Raw genomic sequence first — 14151 nt, 5'->3', positions numbered from 1 at the left:
AAAAATAAGACATTTACGGCTTGTTTAAGCATTCTGCTCGAGGACCAGAAACTTCGAACTTTCTGCAGACGGAATGCGGAGCTGCGCCACCCCGGGAGCTAAGCACACTCAAGAGAGGAAACTTGGATTCGCGTGCCATTCTCTTAGATCTCAGAAATCACCCACGTAGCTACAAGCCATAAAGGTGGAATCAAAGCGTCTCCGGAAAGACTATTAAAACTTATACGAAGGAATCGAAACAGCAACACTCCACGGGGTCCTTTTCGAGGCTGTTAAAGTTCTTATCACGTTTCTAAAAAAAGACTTAGGTGAAAAAAAGGGGAAGAATTGTCAGGTTTAGTGGAAAGAGAAGAGGTGGCGAAAGCCTGTGGATGGCACTGCGGTTGAATTTCTTAAGAAAGAGGGTGACATTGTGGTTGATCGGCTTGTCAGGGTTTTCAGTGTACCATTGGCTGAAGGTGAGGTGCCTGAGGATTGACAGGGTGCCTCTCTAGTGCCAGTGAATATTGGCACGTTGCGTCCGTCAATTCACGTCCTGCTGTGTCTTGGGTTATGCACAGTGATAAGGTTTGTGTGCTACTCATACATGTTGTGCTTGGTTACATGTGTATTCATTAGTTGTTTGCCTCCAGTTTCGTTTCCCCGTGGCCAGACGTGCATTTCCAGTTTGTTTGCCTGTTGTTGATTATTTTTTTTATTTGTTTACCTGTGGCAGGAATTGTACTTACTATCTGTGCTGCCTTTACTCAGATGTCTACATCCTGTTTGTTTACCTGTGAACAGATGTTTGCATACCATTTGTTTACCCGCGTCTTGGTGTTTACCTGAAGAGAGATATTCATCTACGATATGTTTGCTAGTGGCCATGTTTACTTATTTACCTTTGGCTAGATTTATGCCCCAGGATTGTTTGCCTTAGACCAGATGTGTACTTAAGAGCTTGTGCACAACACACGTCCACTGAGGTGTTCATGTGTCCTGAATATTGTTAATGATAACCCAGTTACGGCGCATTACGTCATCGTTTGCTCACTTTTAATCATTAGTAAAAAAGATATCATAAATAACAGTTATACTGATATGATGAAATCTATTTAAGGCCCTTATTTTCATCTCCATGGGATTTTCGTTGCATGAATAATTCCTAATGGTTCAGGCAGAATGCACCTCGTAGCGCCATGCCATTTCATTTAAATGTGTTGCAGTTGACATTTAAACTCGAATAACCAGCCATGTGAATGCATTAGCCACACCCGTGCGATGTGGTCCCGTCCCTCGAGTGGTGTTTGCTGTCTGTGTTGACCAAGTGTTGGCGTAGTGGTTTATGTCGCTGTGACCCACCTCGGTGTATGTCACCAGTGAGTTAATGTGTGATGCCCGGGAGGAGACAGGTCTGCGTATGACAGCCCCTTGCCCCTGGTCCCTTGGCTTGACTCTAACGTGTCAGGACGAAGGACATGTTATCATCATACCCAAGCGTATTTAAGGGGGGGAAAGTCAGTGCGTGGAGGGATGATGCAAGTCTGTTAATACCTTTTTATGGAATCCTACGAACAGTTCCTTCATTTCTTGGTGATGATGTATAACCACAGTTTCCCCCGATCCCTCAACCAAATGGAGTTACTAAAAGGAAATCTTTGTCCAGAGGGCCTGGAAACCTCAATGCAGTCCGGTAAGTCAAGAAAACTTCGTCTGAAACGTCTGGAAAGATCATTCTGAGAGGTCTGGAAACAATTTCGTCCCAGAGGTCAAGAAACCATAGCCTAAGCTCCAGGAACATCATTCCGAAAGGTCTGGAAACCTCAGTCCAACCTGGAAGGTCTTAGAATCTTTGTTCGAAACGTCTGGAAGCATTAACCCGAAAGGTCTGGAAATCTCATTCCAGTCCGGAAGGTCTAGACTCTAGGGGCTTCCTTCCAAACATCTGGAAGCCTCGGTACAGTCCGAATGTTCTAGATACCCTAGTCCGGGAGGTTCTGAAACCTGAGGTCTTGTGGTGGTTATGGTTGGCCGAGTCTGCTAATGAAGCAGGGAAAGATCCCTTGATTTCCTCACAGCGGGAACATAGGCTTCTTACAAGTACACACGCGTAATTTCCCTCCGTGCCTTCGTTAGGGAATTTCCAGTTTCTGTATTTCCAAGAGCGGCTAAGAGAGAGAGAGAGAGAGAGAGAGAGAGAGAGAGAGAGAGGGGGGGGGGGGGGCGTTGGCCACGGAAGTTAACTGGAAAAAAGTGAAGTTTCCGTTCGTTTCTCCCCCGCCCGTTACATCATTACCAAAAAAGGCTGGCCCAGGCTGGTCTGGCCTCCTCCCGTACAGTGGAGGAATGGTGGCCATACGTGGAAACAGGTAATTCCATTACTTGTCTTCATTAGGGACGTCAGGACATTTCGTAACATTATTAAAAGTTCCCTGGAGGAAGGCGGTGTTTGCTGCAGAAGTTAGCTCGAAGACGGAAAGTCTCTCTCTCTCTCTCTCTCTCTCTCTCTCTCTCTCTCTCTCTCTCTCTCTCTCTCTCTCTCTCTCTCTCTCCCCCACTCACACATACACTGTATATTAACTCTTAGGAGAGAGAGAGAGAGAGAGAGAGAGAGAGAGAGAGAGAGAGAGAGAGAGAGAGCATATCCTCATCCCTCATCTACTTTTAGCACCAACCTAACACCATCTGCAAGAACCGCGACTTGTGTTGGCACCATGATGTTGGTCGTGGTGGTGCTGGTGGTCCAACGTTACCCCGGCGAGGCACTGGGGATCTGCCCTCCACACCCGATACTACCAGGTGGTCGTGGCGATGGTTTCTCGTGTGTGTGTGTGTAGGGTTTTCCCGGTATGCATCGCAGCTCTTCGTTATGGCGTCATTGCTGCATAGTATTCGAGTGTCTCATGTTTTCACATCTGTTGCATGTATGCGTTAGTCTTTCGAGGGGGCAGAACCGTTCCCAACCAGCTCATTTCCTGATAGAATGACACATAATGGTCGTCAATGTTAACTCGATCCATCAATATTCATTCGATCACACTCTGCATTCTCGAGATAGCAGTGGCAACACTTCGATTAGCCAAGTGTATTAGTTGGATGTCTTGTATAAAATCTACGTTAGGAAAGCATCTGAAAGTTTTTTCTTTTGTTTCATGGGAATGTATAGTGAATCATCAGTTAACAGTGAAAAAAATAATCGTAGATGTAGATCAATCTTCTTACATCGTCAGACTGGTTAAGAGACTTGAAGGTCGTAATCAAATCACGTCTTACACCTCTCTCTTCCATGGTGGGCAACTCTGTAGCCTCTAACCTCTCAATGTAACTCATCTGTCTTGATTGTGGCACCATCTTTGTTGCTCTCCTCTGGACGTATACGAATATTTCTTCCCGTTTCCAGTGCCTTCAGTCTCGTCTCACCCACTTTGCAGCGTGTGTGGAGGAAGTCTTCCTCTGTTGTCCATGGGCGACAGAGAGGGCGTCATCTTTTCCATTGGAAACAAGAGTATCTAAGAACGCATCACGCTCCTCATTCTCTCCTCCCTGGAATGAGGACGGGAGATAACATCGTGCGCCACACACACACACGCGCGGGAAATATTGGAGGACTTTCATGTACAGGAGTGACAGAAGTCGATGACTACAAGAGTAACACTGCTTCCCCGGGAAGGCCGTGGTGAGGAACAGAAATGGAAAATAGTTATGGGTGACATTTTTTTTTCTCGTTTTGCGTATGTCTTCATCTTTTGTTTTCCTTTCTTGTAATGGCTCCCTCCCTGTCTTCTGTCATGTCCTGTTCGGCTATACTTATCTTATATATATATATATATATATATATATATATATATTTTCGTCTGTTGGACGAAGTAAAAGGAAGAAAATCGCCCCCCTGCAAAGTGTGGCTGAGCAATCTGGTCTAAGTGGCTTCGTAGGGCAGTGGGCTGCTGCCAGAGACAGTGGTGTCGCATGGAATGGTGCGAGACACAAAGGAGACCCGGAATGCTGTTCAGTGGGACGAAAGGAACAGCCTGGGTATAAACGGAGCTGTGGGTATATAGAGATCAGCCTCTTTAAACTACAGTGTGTGTGTGTGTGTGTGTGTGTGTGTGTATGTGTGTGTGGGTGTGGATGGGAAAGGGGGTGAGTGGGCAGTGAGATGGGTGAGAGCAGAGGACAGTAGGGCGTGCAGGACGGACGAACACCCTGGGGAGCTGGGTGACTTGGGGGGAAAATAAGGAGCAACAGTCAAAGAACGGGATGGGTTAAGGAGGGACTTGGAAGGCTGGAGGTGAGTGTGGGAGGTGGTGGGTGTGTGTGTGTGTCTGTGTGTGTGTCTGTGTGTGTGTGTGTGGTACTCGTCTCTCCCATGCACAAGAACATCCTCTTTACAAAGATCCGGTCTTGCCTCGCGTCATGGAGAATGCCTGACCTCTTTCCTCTTATCTGCCGGAGTGACCTCGAGTGACCTGGCGCCTTGTGCCCTGGCAAGGTTGTATCTCCTCCTTATCTCGTGTTTCCCGACAATTTCTGCAAAATGAATGTTGCAGATATACTCGCTGATCCCCGGGTATGTGTGCCTCGCAAGGTCATCCTTGTTATCTCGAGAAGAATTCAGTCTCTGAACAAAGACATTTACTTCCCCCTGACTGGATCTTGGGGCTTTGGTGTGTGTGTGTGTGTGTGTGTGTGTGTGTGTGTGTGTGTGTGTGTGTGTTGGGGGGGGGGAATTCTTGCTCACTCTGAGTCTTCTTCTCCAGTGATTAATATTAATGTTAAGTCCCAAGACCGCGTTACATATGCATGGCCTCGAGACATGGAATGTAAAATTCTTGCGTTTATATCTGTGGTGTTAGGTTCAGGGATAAACACACACACACACACACACACACACACACGCACACACACACACACACACACACACACACACACACACACACACACACACACACACACACACACAAGGGGGTGGGGATGTTACGATGAAGGGATGAAGGTAGGAACATGGTAGGTGTTCACTCTTGAATGGATGGAAGCTTCTTTTTCTTCTTTTTTTACATCCTATACAACCATTTTTTTTTTTCCTGGCCGAAGTGGTTGATCTGTTATTGAATCTCGTGATGTCGTCATCGTCCAGCTGATCCATACACTTGAAAGCTGTTATCACGTTCCTCTCTCTCTCTCTCTCTCTCTCTCTCTCTCTCTCTCTCTCTCTCTCTCTCTCTCTCTCTCTCTCTCTCTCTCTCTCCTTCCGTAGTAGTAGTCAGCAGTGTATCCCTCAGTCTTTTCTTGTAACTCAGATACATGGAAATAGAGCCACTCTGGGTTCCTTTTCCTCCGGCCCTCTGTGTCAGCTCCTTTTGTGCTCCTTTAGATGAGGTGACCAAACTTGAGAGGCAGAACCCTGTCCTGGTCTATGTTGTGAGTAGCTTACTAAACAGTTCCATATCCATATACTTCAAATAATATGCAGGTAATGTTAGAGGGGGTTCTCAAAGCTCTCGTTCAATCTGCAAACATTTGTCTTTGTGAAGAGGGGTTTCCTCGTGTCTCATTCAGTACCCAGACGGTCATCATTAATTCATCAGATTTTAGTCACTAGTTTCCAGTTCTCGAATCAGATTGTAAACCACGAGTCAAGAGTATATAAAGCTTGAGACTACTACGTCTTTTTATGGCTCTCGGATGTCGTCGCCTGATGAGAGCGCTTTGTTGAGGTTACTCTCAGTATGATAATTGCTTACAAAATGGTTTCGTACCGAGAGAAAGTTTTGAGAAGTTTTGGGTTGGCTAGACCCACTCTAGTGTTTGTCGAGATCCACCTGTAAGACGATGCAGTCGTCATTCCTTATTTCTCTCATGTTTAGGTAAGAGTCTCCAGTCCATCTGGCAGCTTTTTTACATGCATCAAGAACAGTAGAGGGCCCAAGAGCGAGTGCTGCGGGACCCCACTTATGACCGAAGCCCATTAAGAAAATGTTTCTTACCTGCATCCTATGTTCCTTTCCACAGAGGTCATCCAATTTCGAATGAAGGAGTCTGTCCCTTATTCCATCTTCTTGTCCCTTTAGCTTTTGAAGCTCCGTAGGGGGGTTAGCGTCATAGGCTTTCTAGCAGTTCGGGAACGCATTCTGCTCATCCATATCCTTGATGTAAGATGAAACTACCCTCATCAAAGTCTAGAAGATTCGTTATCCATGACGTATTTCTTCTCCCAGTAACCGCGTTGTCGTTCATTCAAGTTATGATTATCTTTTCCAGTATTTTATACAAACAATACTTGTTAGTCGCCTTCATTCGTTCCAGGCGTGACACTTGCCCTTTCCACATCTTTTGGAATTACTTCCTTCCTTTAGAGACCTCCTGAACAGTATAATGAGTGGCCTTCTCACTCAGGCATCATGCATGAGGAGACTTCATGAGTGTCATAAGCCTTATATGGGTCAAGTTTTTTTTTTTTTTTATGATAGTCTGATTATGTCATTTCTTTGAACGAACTGCCTTCCATGACTCCTCTCCTTCCCACCTTGCTAATGCAAGTGCAGTATTCTCCTCCAGTGAGATAAACCTATTTAGATTCATCATTCAGCTTCTTAAGTATTCCTTCATCTTCTTCATGAGTTCTTCCCACATTTTCCACGTACAGGCACCATCCTAAGTGTGTGTGTGTGTGTATGTGTGTGTGGGTGTTTGTTTGTGTGTGTGTGTGTGTGTGTGTGTGTGTGTACATATATATGTGGGTGTTTGTTTGTGTGTGTGTATGTGTGTGTGTGTGTGTGTGTGTGTGTGTGTGTGTGTGTGTGTGTGTGTGCCCACAGGACGTGTGAGAAGCGCTGGTTTAACAGACCAGCTTTGGAGTTTCGTCAGGGGTCCACCTCTTAAGACGGTGCAGTCGCCATTTCTTGACTTCCCTCCTGTTTAGTGGCGGTGGTGGCACCGCAAGATGACCCACCCGTCGTCTCGGGCAGGCGCTACACCGGACCCCACACATGCTTCTGTCGCTGCTGCGAGATGAGGCCGCGGTGTGGCTGCCACTCACATCGCCCCCGCCGGCAGAATTGTGGGTCCCTCTCCTCCTGCCGCGACATTCAGAGCATACTGCACGGGAGGCCCACTCAAAGAGGCTGCGGCGTCTGGGCCACTCCCAGTTGCCTTGTGTTGTCTAGACTGTAACCTTGGTCGGAGGTCGTGTTCCTCGTCAGCCAGTGTTCTCACAGTCACTCCCGAGGGTGGCTTAACCTCCTCCCCCTTCAAGGTTTGGTCTCCGAGCTGATCCTTAGTTGTTGTTGTTGTCCCAACTGCTGTTTAGGTCGTGTCAGTGAAGGGATGTTCTCCTCACTACCCTGAGGATGTTCATGGTTGCTGCTGAGAGGATGTTCATGGTTCCTACTGAGAGGATGTTCATGGTTCCTACTGAGAGGATGTTCATGGTTCCTACTGAGAGGATGTTCATGGTTCCTACTGAGAGGATGTTCATGGTTCCTACTGAGAGGATGTTCATGGTTGCTACTGAGAGGATGTTCATGGTTCCTACTGAGAGGATGTTCATGGTTCCTACTGAGAGGATGTTCATGGTTCCTACTGAGAGGATGTTCATGGTTGCTACTGAGAGGATGTTCATGGTTCCTACTGAGAGGATGTTCATGGTTCCTACTGAGAGGATGTTCATGGTTCCTACTGAGAGGATGTTCATGGTTGCTACTGAGAGGATGTTCATGGTTGCTACTGAGAGGATGTTCATGGTTGCTACTGAGAGGATGTTCATGGTTGCTACTGTGAGGATGTTCATGGTTGCTACTGAGAGGATGTTCATGGTTGCTACTGAGAGGATGTTCATGGTTGCTACTGAGAGGATGTTCATGGTTCCTACTGTCAGGATGTTCATGGTTGCTACTGAGAGGATGTTCATGGTTGCTACTGAGAGGATGTTCATGGTTGCTACTGAGAGGATGTTCATGGTTGCTACTGAGAGGATGTTCATGGTTCCTACTGTCAGGATGTTCATGGTTGCTACTGAGAGGATGTTCATGGTTGCTACTGTGAGGATGTTCATGGTTCCTACTGAGAGGATGTTCATGGTTGCTACTGAGAGGATGTTCATGGTTGCTACTGAGAGGATGTTCATGGTTCCTACTGTCAGGATGTTCATGGTTGCTACTGAGAGGATGTTCATGGTTGCTACTGAGAGGATGTTCATGGTTCCTACTGTCAGGATGTTCATGGTTGCTACTGTGAGGATGTTCATGGTTGCTACTGAGAGGATGTTCATGGTTGCTACTGAGAGGATGTTCATGGTTCCTACTGAGAGGATGTTCATGGTTCCCACTAAGAGGATGTTCAGGAAGTTAATGGGTAACGAAAGTAAGACAACGAACAGACAGCATCGGACACCAACAGATGAGTGAACCATGTGGAACGTCCTCCAGGTATATATATATATATATATATATATATATATATATATATATATATATATATATATATGTTGTCACCGCCTCCCGCAGGATCCTCATCATGTTGTGTTAGGGGATGGGGAGGGAGGGAGCACATGACTCTCCTCGCTTAACTAGATTTCGTGTTTCGTAAACGCAATTCTGTCGCTGGAGATGATCACTCCTCGGTTATGAGACGTAGGTGGAGAGAGAGAGAGAGAGAGAGAGAGAGAGAGAGAGAGAGAGAGAGAGAGAGAGAGAGAGAGAGAGAGAGAGAGAGAGAGAAATGGAATGCTGGGTCGTATTTGTCAAGGGAGGCCCCCCGGTTAAGATGTCTCTGGCGCACACACACACACACACACACACACACACACACACACACACACACACACAGAGCTGGTGCGCTCAAAATTAACTTGAATAATGAGTCTTTCTCTGTCTAGTCGACTTTACTGCAGCTTCAGATGCAATCATTCTAACTTTGTTAATGACTCGGGTGTCTTAACAGCACCGTCAGCGACACACACACACACACACACACACACACACACACACACACACACACACACATACACACACACACACCCGATACCATGTGACTTTTTCCTTGAGATGTATCCAACCTAAATTTTCTTATCGTATTGATAATGATGGAACGTCTGGATTAAACTCTGTCGTGGGTCGGAGGTGGGTTTTTTGGGGGGGCGCCTCCTCGGAGATCGTTTTCTGGTGGCCTCGTCGAAGGCTTTAGGGTGTAGCCTAATGGGGGATGATTTGGTTTTGGGATGGTGTTGATGAGGTGGATGGGTCGTTGGGGGGAGTGGGATTGCATCGTGGTGGAATGGGGTTAGTGGATGGTATGGGACTGGAATTTAATAATGAGAGGGGGGGAAATGGGTAGGCGAGGATAGATGTTGATAGGGTTGAGGAAGAGGAGTAGGAGGAGGAGAGAGTAGATGGGATGGTGATTGGATGGCCGAGGTAGGAGGAGAGGATGATTGAGATAGAGGGAGTAGATGGTAAGGGAGGGGGGGTGGGGGGGCATGCACACCGGTAAGAAAAAGGAGAGGGATGAAGGGGATTGTGGACGAGTATGAGAGTGTGGGTCAGTGGTTGATGGGAGTGAGGTTGAGGGATGCGGAGGAGCGTGGAGGGGTAAGGGAAGCATGTAGAGACGTCTTGAGGGAAAGTAGAAGCCTGTGAGACCTATTAAAGGGCGTAAGAGGCCCGTAGAGACGTGTGGCCTGGTGAGGAACGTCACTGAGGGACTTGTGGAAGGGCGCGAAAGGTGGTTAGAGAGATATAGAAGGGTGAGGGAGCCCTGTAGGGACTTGTAGAGGGGTGAGAGAGGCCCGATGAACCTTGTGCAGGGATGAGGGAGTCTTACAGAGACTTGTAGAGGAGTAAGAAGATCATGCAGACCTGTGAAGTGGTGAACGAAGCCCATATATCCCTGTGGAGGGTGAAGAGGCCTTTAGGATCTTTGAGGAGGAAGGAAGGCCGTAGAGACTTATGGAGGGATAAGGGGTAAAGGGGGCCCGTATAGATCTGTGTGAGAGGTAAGGGAGGCCCACAGAGACCTGTGGAGAGGTAAGAGGAACCCTTAGGAGGAAGGAGGAGGACCAAAGAGACCTAGGAATGGTGAGGGGGGGAAAACTCTTAGAGATTTATGGAGGGGTGAGGGAGGTCCGTAGGGACATGTGGGGTATGGAGGGAAGGCGAGAAAGATCCTTAGAGACCTGTAGAAGGATGAGGGAAACCGCAGAGACCTGTAGAAGGGTGAGGGAAACCGCGGAGACCTGTAGAAGGGTAAGAGAAACCTGAGAGACCTGTAAACGGGAGAGGCAAGCCCGTAGAGATATGGCGAAGGGCATGGAGGCAGTAAGGAACTGTCAGGGGAGACCAGTTCTTCTTTACACGTTCTCTAGAGGTTCATTTTAAATCAGAGACATACCACCACATCCTCCACCCTCCACATGTTCCTGCTCCACCCTTCACGTCGTCCTGCTCCACCCTCCACGTCGTCCTGTTCCACCCACAACCCACCACATCCCCCCCTTTGCTCCACGCACCACACCACCGCAGCAGCAGTCTTGGGTTGAGCCTCATCGCCTGGAACCCTTCATATCTCAGATTCTTGGGATTGTTGTCATTCTGGATTCCATGCAGTGCGCGGCCTGGAAGTGTGAGGCTCTTGGGGTTATGGCATAGCCAACCCTCCTGGCTGTCGCTGACCCTTGCTTTTGCTGACGCTAGCCATCCCCTCTCCTCCCCGACACACACACACACACACACACACACACACACACACACACACACACACACACACACTTCTTCAGATGATGCTGACATTTGCCTCTGCTGATACTAACGCCTAGCGCCCCTCTCTCCTCTCCCTTCCCTCACTCCCCTCCCTCCTGATGATGCTGACGTCAGCCCCGTCCTCTGCTGACGCTGACCTGCACTGGCTGTGCTGACTCTGAAGCAAGTGATGATTGTGTGTGTGTGTGTGTTGTGTCTGCTGATGCTGCCAGTGCTGGACGCAGCAGCAGCTGCTGCAGTGGATGGTGATGATGATGATGGTGATGGTGCTGCTGACTTCACTGCTTTTGCCGTGTTCCTGACGGTGACGCAGAGGCGGCTGCTGGCTGGTGGTAGCAGTCTGATAGCTAATGTTCGTCGCCACTGATTCGCCCGCTGGTGCTGATAAGAGTCATGCGCAAGTCACTTCAGGTTCGGGTGTTTAAAGCGGAGACTGAAGTCTTCTGTAATGGAGCATCATCTACTGCTCTTGTTACTATTGCTACTACTACTATACTACTACTACCACTACTTCTACTACTACTACTACTACTACTACTACTACTACTACTACTACTACTACTACCACTACTACTACTATCCTCCTCCTTTATCCTCTCGTTCTTTACAGTTGCCTAACCTTCGTCTCGTCTTCCTCTTCCCTCACCCTCTGCTCCTCCTCCTCCTCTTCTTCTTCCTTCCTTCCTTCCTTCCTTCTTCTTCTTCTTCTTCTTCTTCTTCTTCTTCTTCCTCTTCTTCTTCTTCTTCTTCTTCTTCTTCTTCTTCTTCTTCTTCTTCTTCTTCTTCTTTTTCCTCCTCCTCCTCCTCCTCTTCTTTTCTTCCCCCTCGTCACGTTCGTCTCACATGTGGTGTTCTGGACACGTTCGTTCAGACTCCCTTAACCCTACCTTCCTACTCCACCAGGAGGCTGTCATGCTGGTTAATTGGTGTTGATAGTGGTGGTGGTGGTGGGGGTAAAGTTGGTGCTGGTGGAGGTGATGGTATTTTGTCGCTGGTGTTGGTGCAAGAGGGTGTTGAATGGTGGTGGTGTAGTTTTGTGTTGTGTGTGTCATGTTCAAGAAGGTGGGTTTTTTTTTTAGGGGTGTGTGTGTTCGACGAGGTGTTTTTTTTTTGAGTGTGTTTGGGTGATGACTTTGCAATGAAGGTGATGTTCATGATGGTAATATGTGTAGCAGTTGATGTTCAAGACGCCTTTCGTGTTGTGGGTGACGCTCTGGGCGTGGTCTTTGCGTCGTGGGTGATGCTCTGGGCGTGGTCTTTGTGTTGTGAGTGATGCTGTGGGCGTGGTCTTTGTGTTGTGAGTGATGCTCTGGGCGTGATCTTTGCGTTGTGAGTGATGCTGTGGGCGTGGTCTTTGCGTTGTGAGGGATGCATTGGGCGTGGTCTTTGCGTCGTGAGTGATGCTCTGGGCGTGGTCTTTGCGTTGTGAGTGATGTTCTGGGCGTGGTCTTGGAGTTGTGAGTGATGCTCTGGATGGTCTTTGATTACGAAGTGTATCCAATATTTTTTGTATTTTCTTTTTTTACGTTGATGTTCAACGTGTGAACGGGTATTCTGAGAGAGAGAAGCCTGGGGAGTATCGCTCATCGCCTTACCATGCAGATGTTTGGAGACAAAAACGAACCAACTCAGTTCAAGAAAATCAAGAACGCGATGGGTTAAGCGATTGAGGACTGTACCTAAATCCGGGCTGCAGTGGATACATGGGGGGGTGTGGTCTGCCATGTTGCGTCGTCAAATAGCCTGATTGATCAAAGGAACAGCAGTATGCAGCAGCTTGGTCCTCCTCCTCCTCTTCCTCCTCCTCCACCCACCCCCACCGAGTTGTGGACGTAGAGGCGATACTCGAAAATCGACGGAGGATACACCTGTAAGGTGGTGTGTGTGTGTGTGTAAGGGTCACACCACCTCCCCGCCGCCTCCTCATCCTCCTCCTCCTCCTCCGTGCGTGGTTGCCCTGCCCAGTACATGCGTAAACGACCACGTCTGTGGGCGTTCGTTAATATTATTAGCCCAACCTGTCTGATGTGAGTGATAGACAAATACATATCCTTTATTCGTAAGATTCAAAAAGTTTATGATTCGATGACAGTAATAATTGGAGACAGTATCATGGCAACAGTGACCCATCCAAACAAGCCGCCGGTTCGATGGTTAAGCTGTTACGTGGCTCCTCCCCCCCCATCTGCCCGAACCACCACCACGTCCGTCAGCCTTAGTTCTCCCTCGTCCTTTGTGATGGTAGGATGCAAGGTGTACAGTGCACTGTGCAACGTCTTGTGTAATGCGGTACTTACCCACACACACACACACGCACACTGGTGATAGCGAACAACATGATGACGTTAGCACGAATGCGATGCTGTAATTTCGTTAGAACTGATGTGATGATGTAAGTAGCTCTCCCGCGTCTGTATAGAATGAAACATTGGGGGGAGCGTTCCGCTGTGAAAAGTGTAGCAACTGAGGAAATCACACGAGAAAAGTAAAGCAAAGTTTGATTTATTTTCGTGAGAAGACTTTGAATAAAGTCTTCCAACCTTTCAGAAATATGGAGTTACATCTCAGGGAATACGAGAGTAAGTATAGCTACTGAATACTGTAAATTGAGAAGTTGTTTGAATACATGGTTGACCCTGGTGAGGGGTCTTGTGATCGCCTTGTGTCTTCGAAAGTGGCAGCTGTACCAGACGTGGGTTTTAATCACTCGTGACTACCCATGCCACTCATGGCTATACTCATGTCACTCATGGCTGTACTTACGTGTCATTCGTGGTTGTATTCGCATGTCACTCATGGGTATACGTTCATGTCAACAATATGGCGAAAATATAGCCAAATTCTGTGACTGTTGAACAGAGTGGTGGAAATATTTGCAATATAATGTGTTAATGTAGCCTTTAGCAATTTTACGTGCTGTACTCATGTATAGTGTCTTTACGTGTAAACCTTGTAAAAGTGATGAGTGTCCTCAATGTCTAGTAACCATATTATGACGCCCTTTGTACTGACGGAGCCTTGGTGTCTCCCGCAGGTGCCCCCCGCCACTGCCGCCCTCCCGTGTGCCTCGCTCTGCAGAAGATGGTGCACCAGTGCTTCCTCCAACACCTCGTCACAACCAGGTACTGCGTCTAGCCTCATGCATGCTGCTACTGTTACTACTACTGTTACTACTAGACTACTACTACTACTACACTATTACTACTACTGCACGACTGCTACTACTACTTCTACTACTACAACAACAACTACTACTACTATACTTCTACTACTTCTACTACTACTACTACTACTACTACTACTACTACTACTACTACTACTACTACTATTGCTACTAATACTACTACTACTATTGCTACTACTACTACTGCTACTATTGCTACTACTGCTACTGCTACTACTACTACTACTACTACTACTA

At 47.6% G+C, this 14151-nt stretch overlaps 1 protein-coding gene across 1 annotated transcript in view; it reads left to right on the top strand.

The window, feature by feature from the left end:
• The window catches only part of MCU (mitochondrial calcium uniporter), a 725481-nt gene that overhangs the window by 517582 nt on the left and 193748 nt on the right, over positions 1-14151 (top strand). The window contains exon 2 of the mRNA XM_071684691.1: positions 13765-13852. Coding sequence (XP_071540792.1) covers positions 13765-13852 — 88 coding nt within the window. The remainder of the gene's footprint in view (positions 1-13764; positions 13853-14151) is intronic.

Source organism: Panulirus ornatus, chromosome 38, assembly GCF_036320965.1.
Source record: "Panulirus ornatus isolate Po-2019 chromosome 38, ASM3632096v1, whole genome shotgun sequence".
Lineage (NCBI taxonomy): Eukaryota > Metazoa > Arthropoda > Malacostraca > Decapoda > Palinuridae > Panulirus > Panulirus ornatus.
This window is presented reverse-complemented; position numbering and strand designations above follow the sequence as displayed.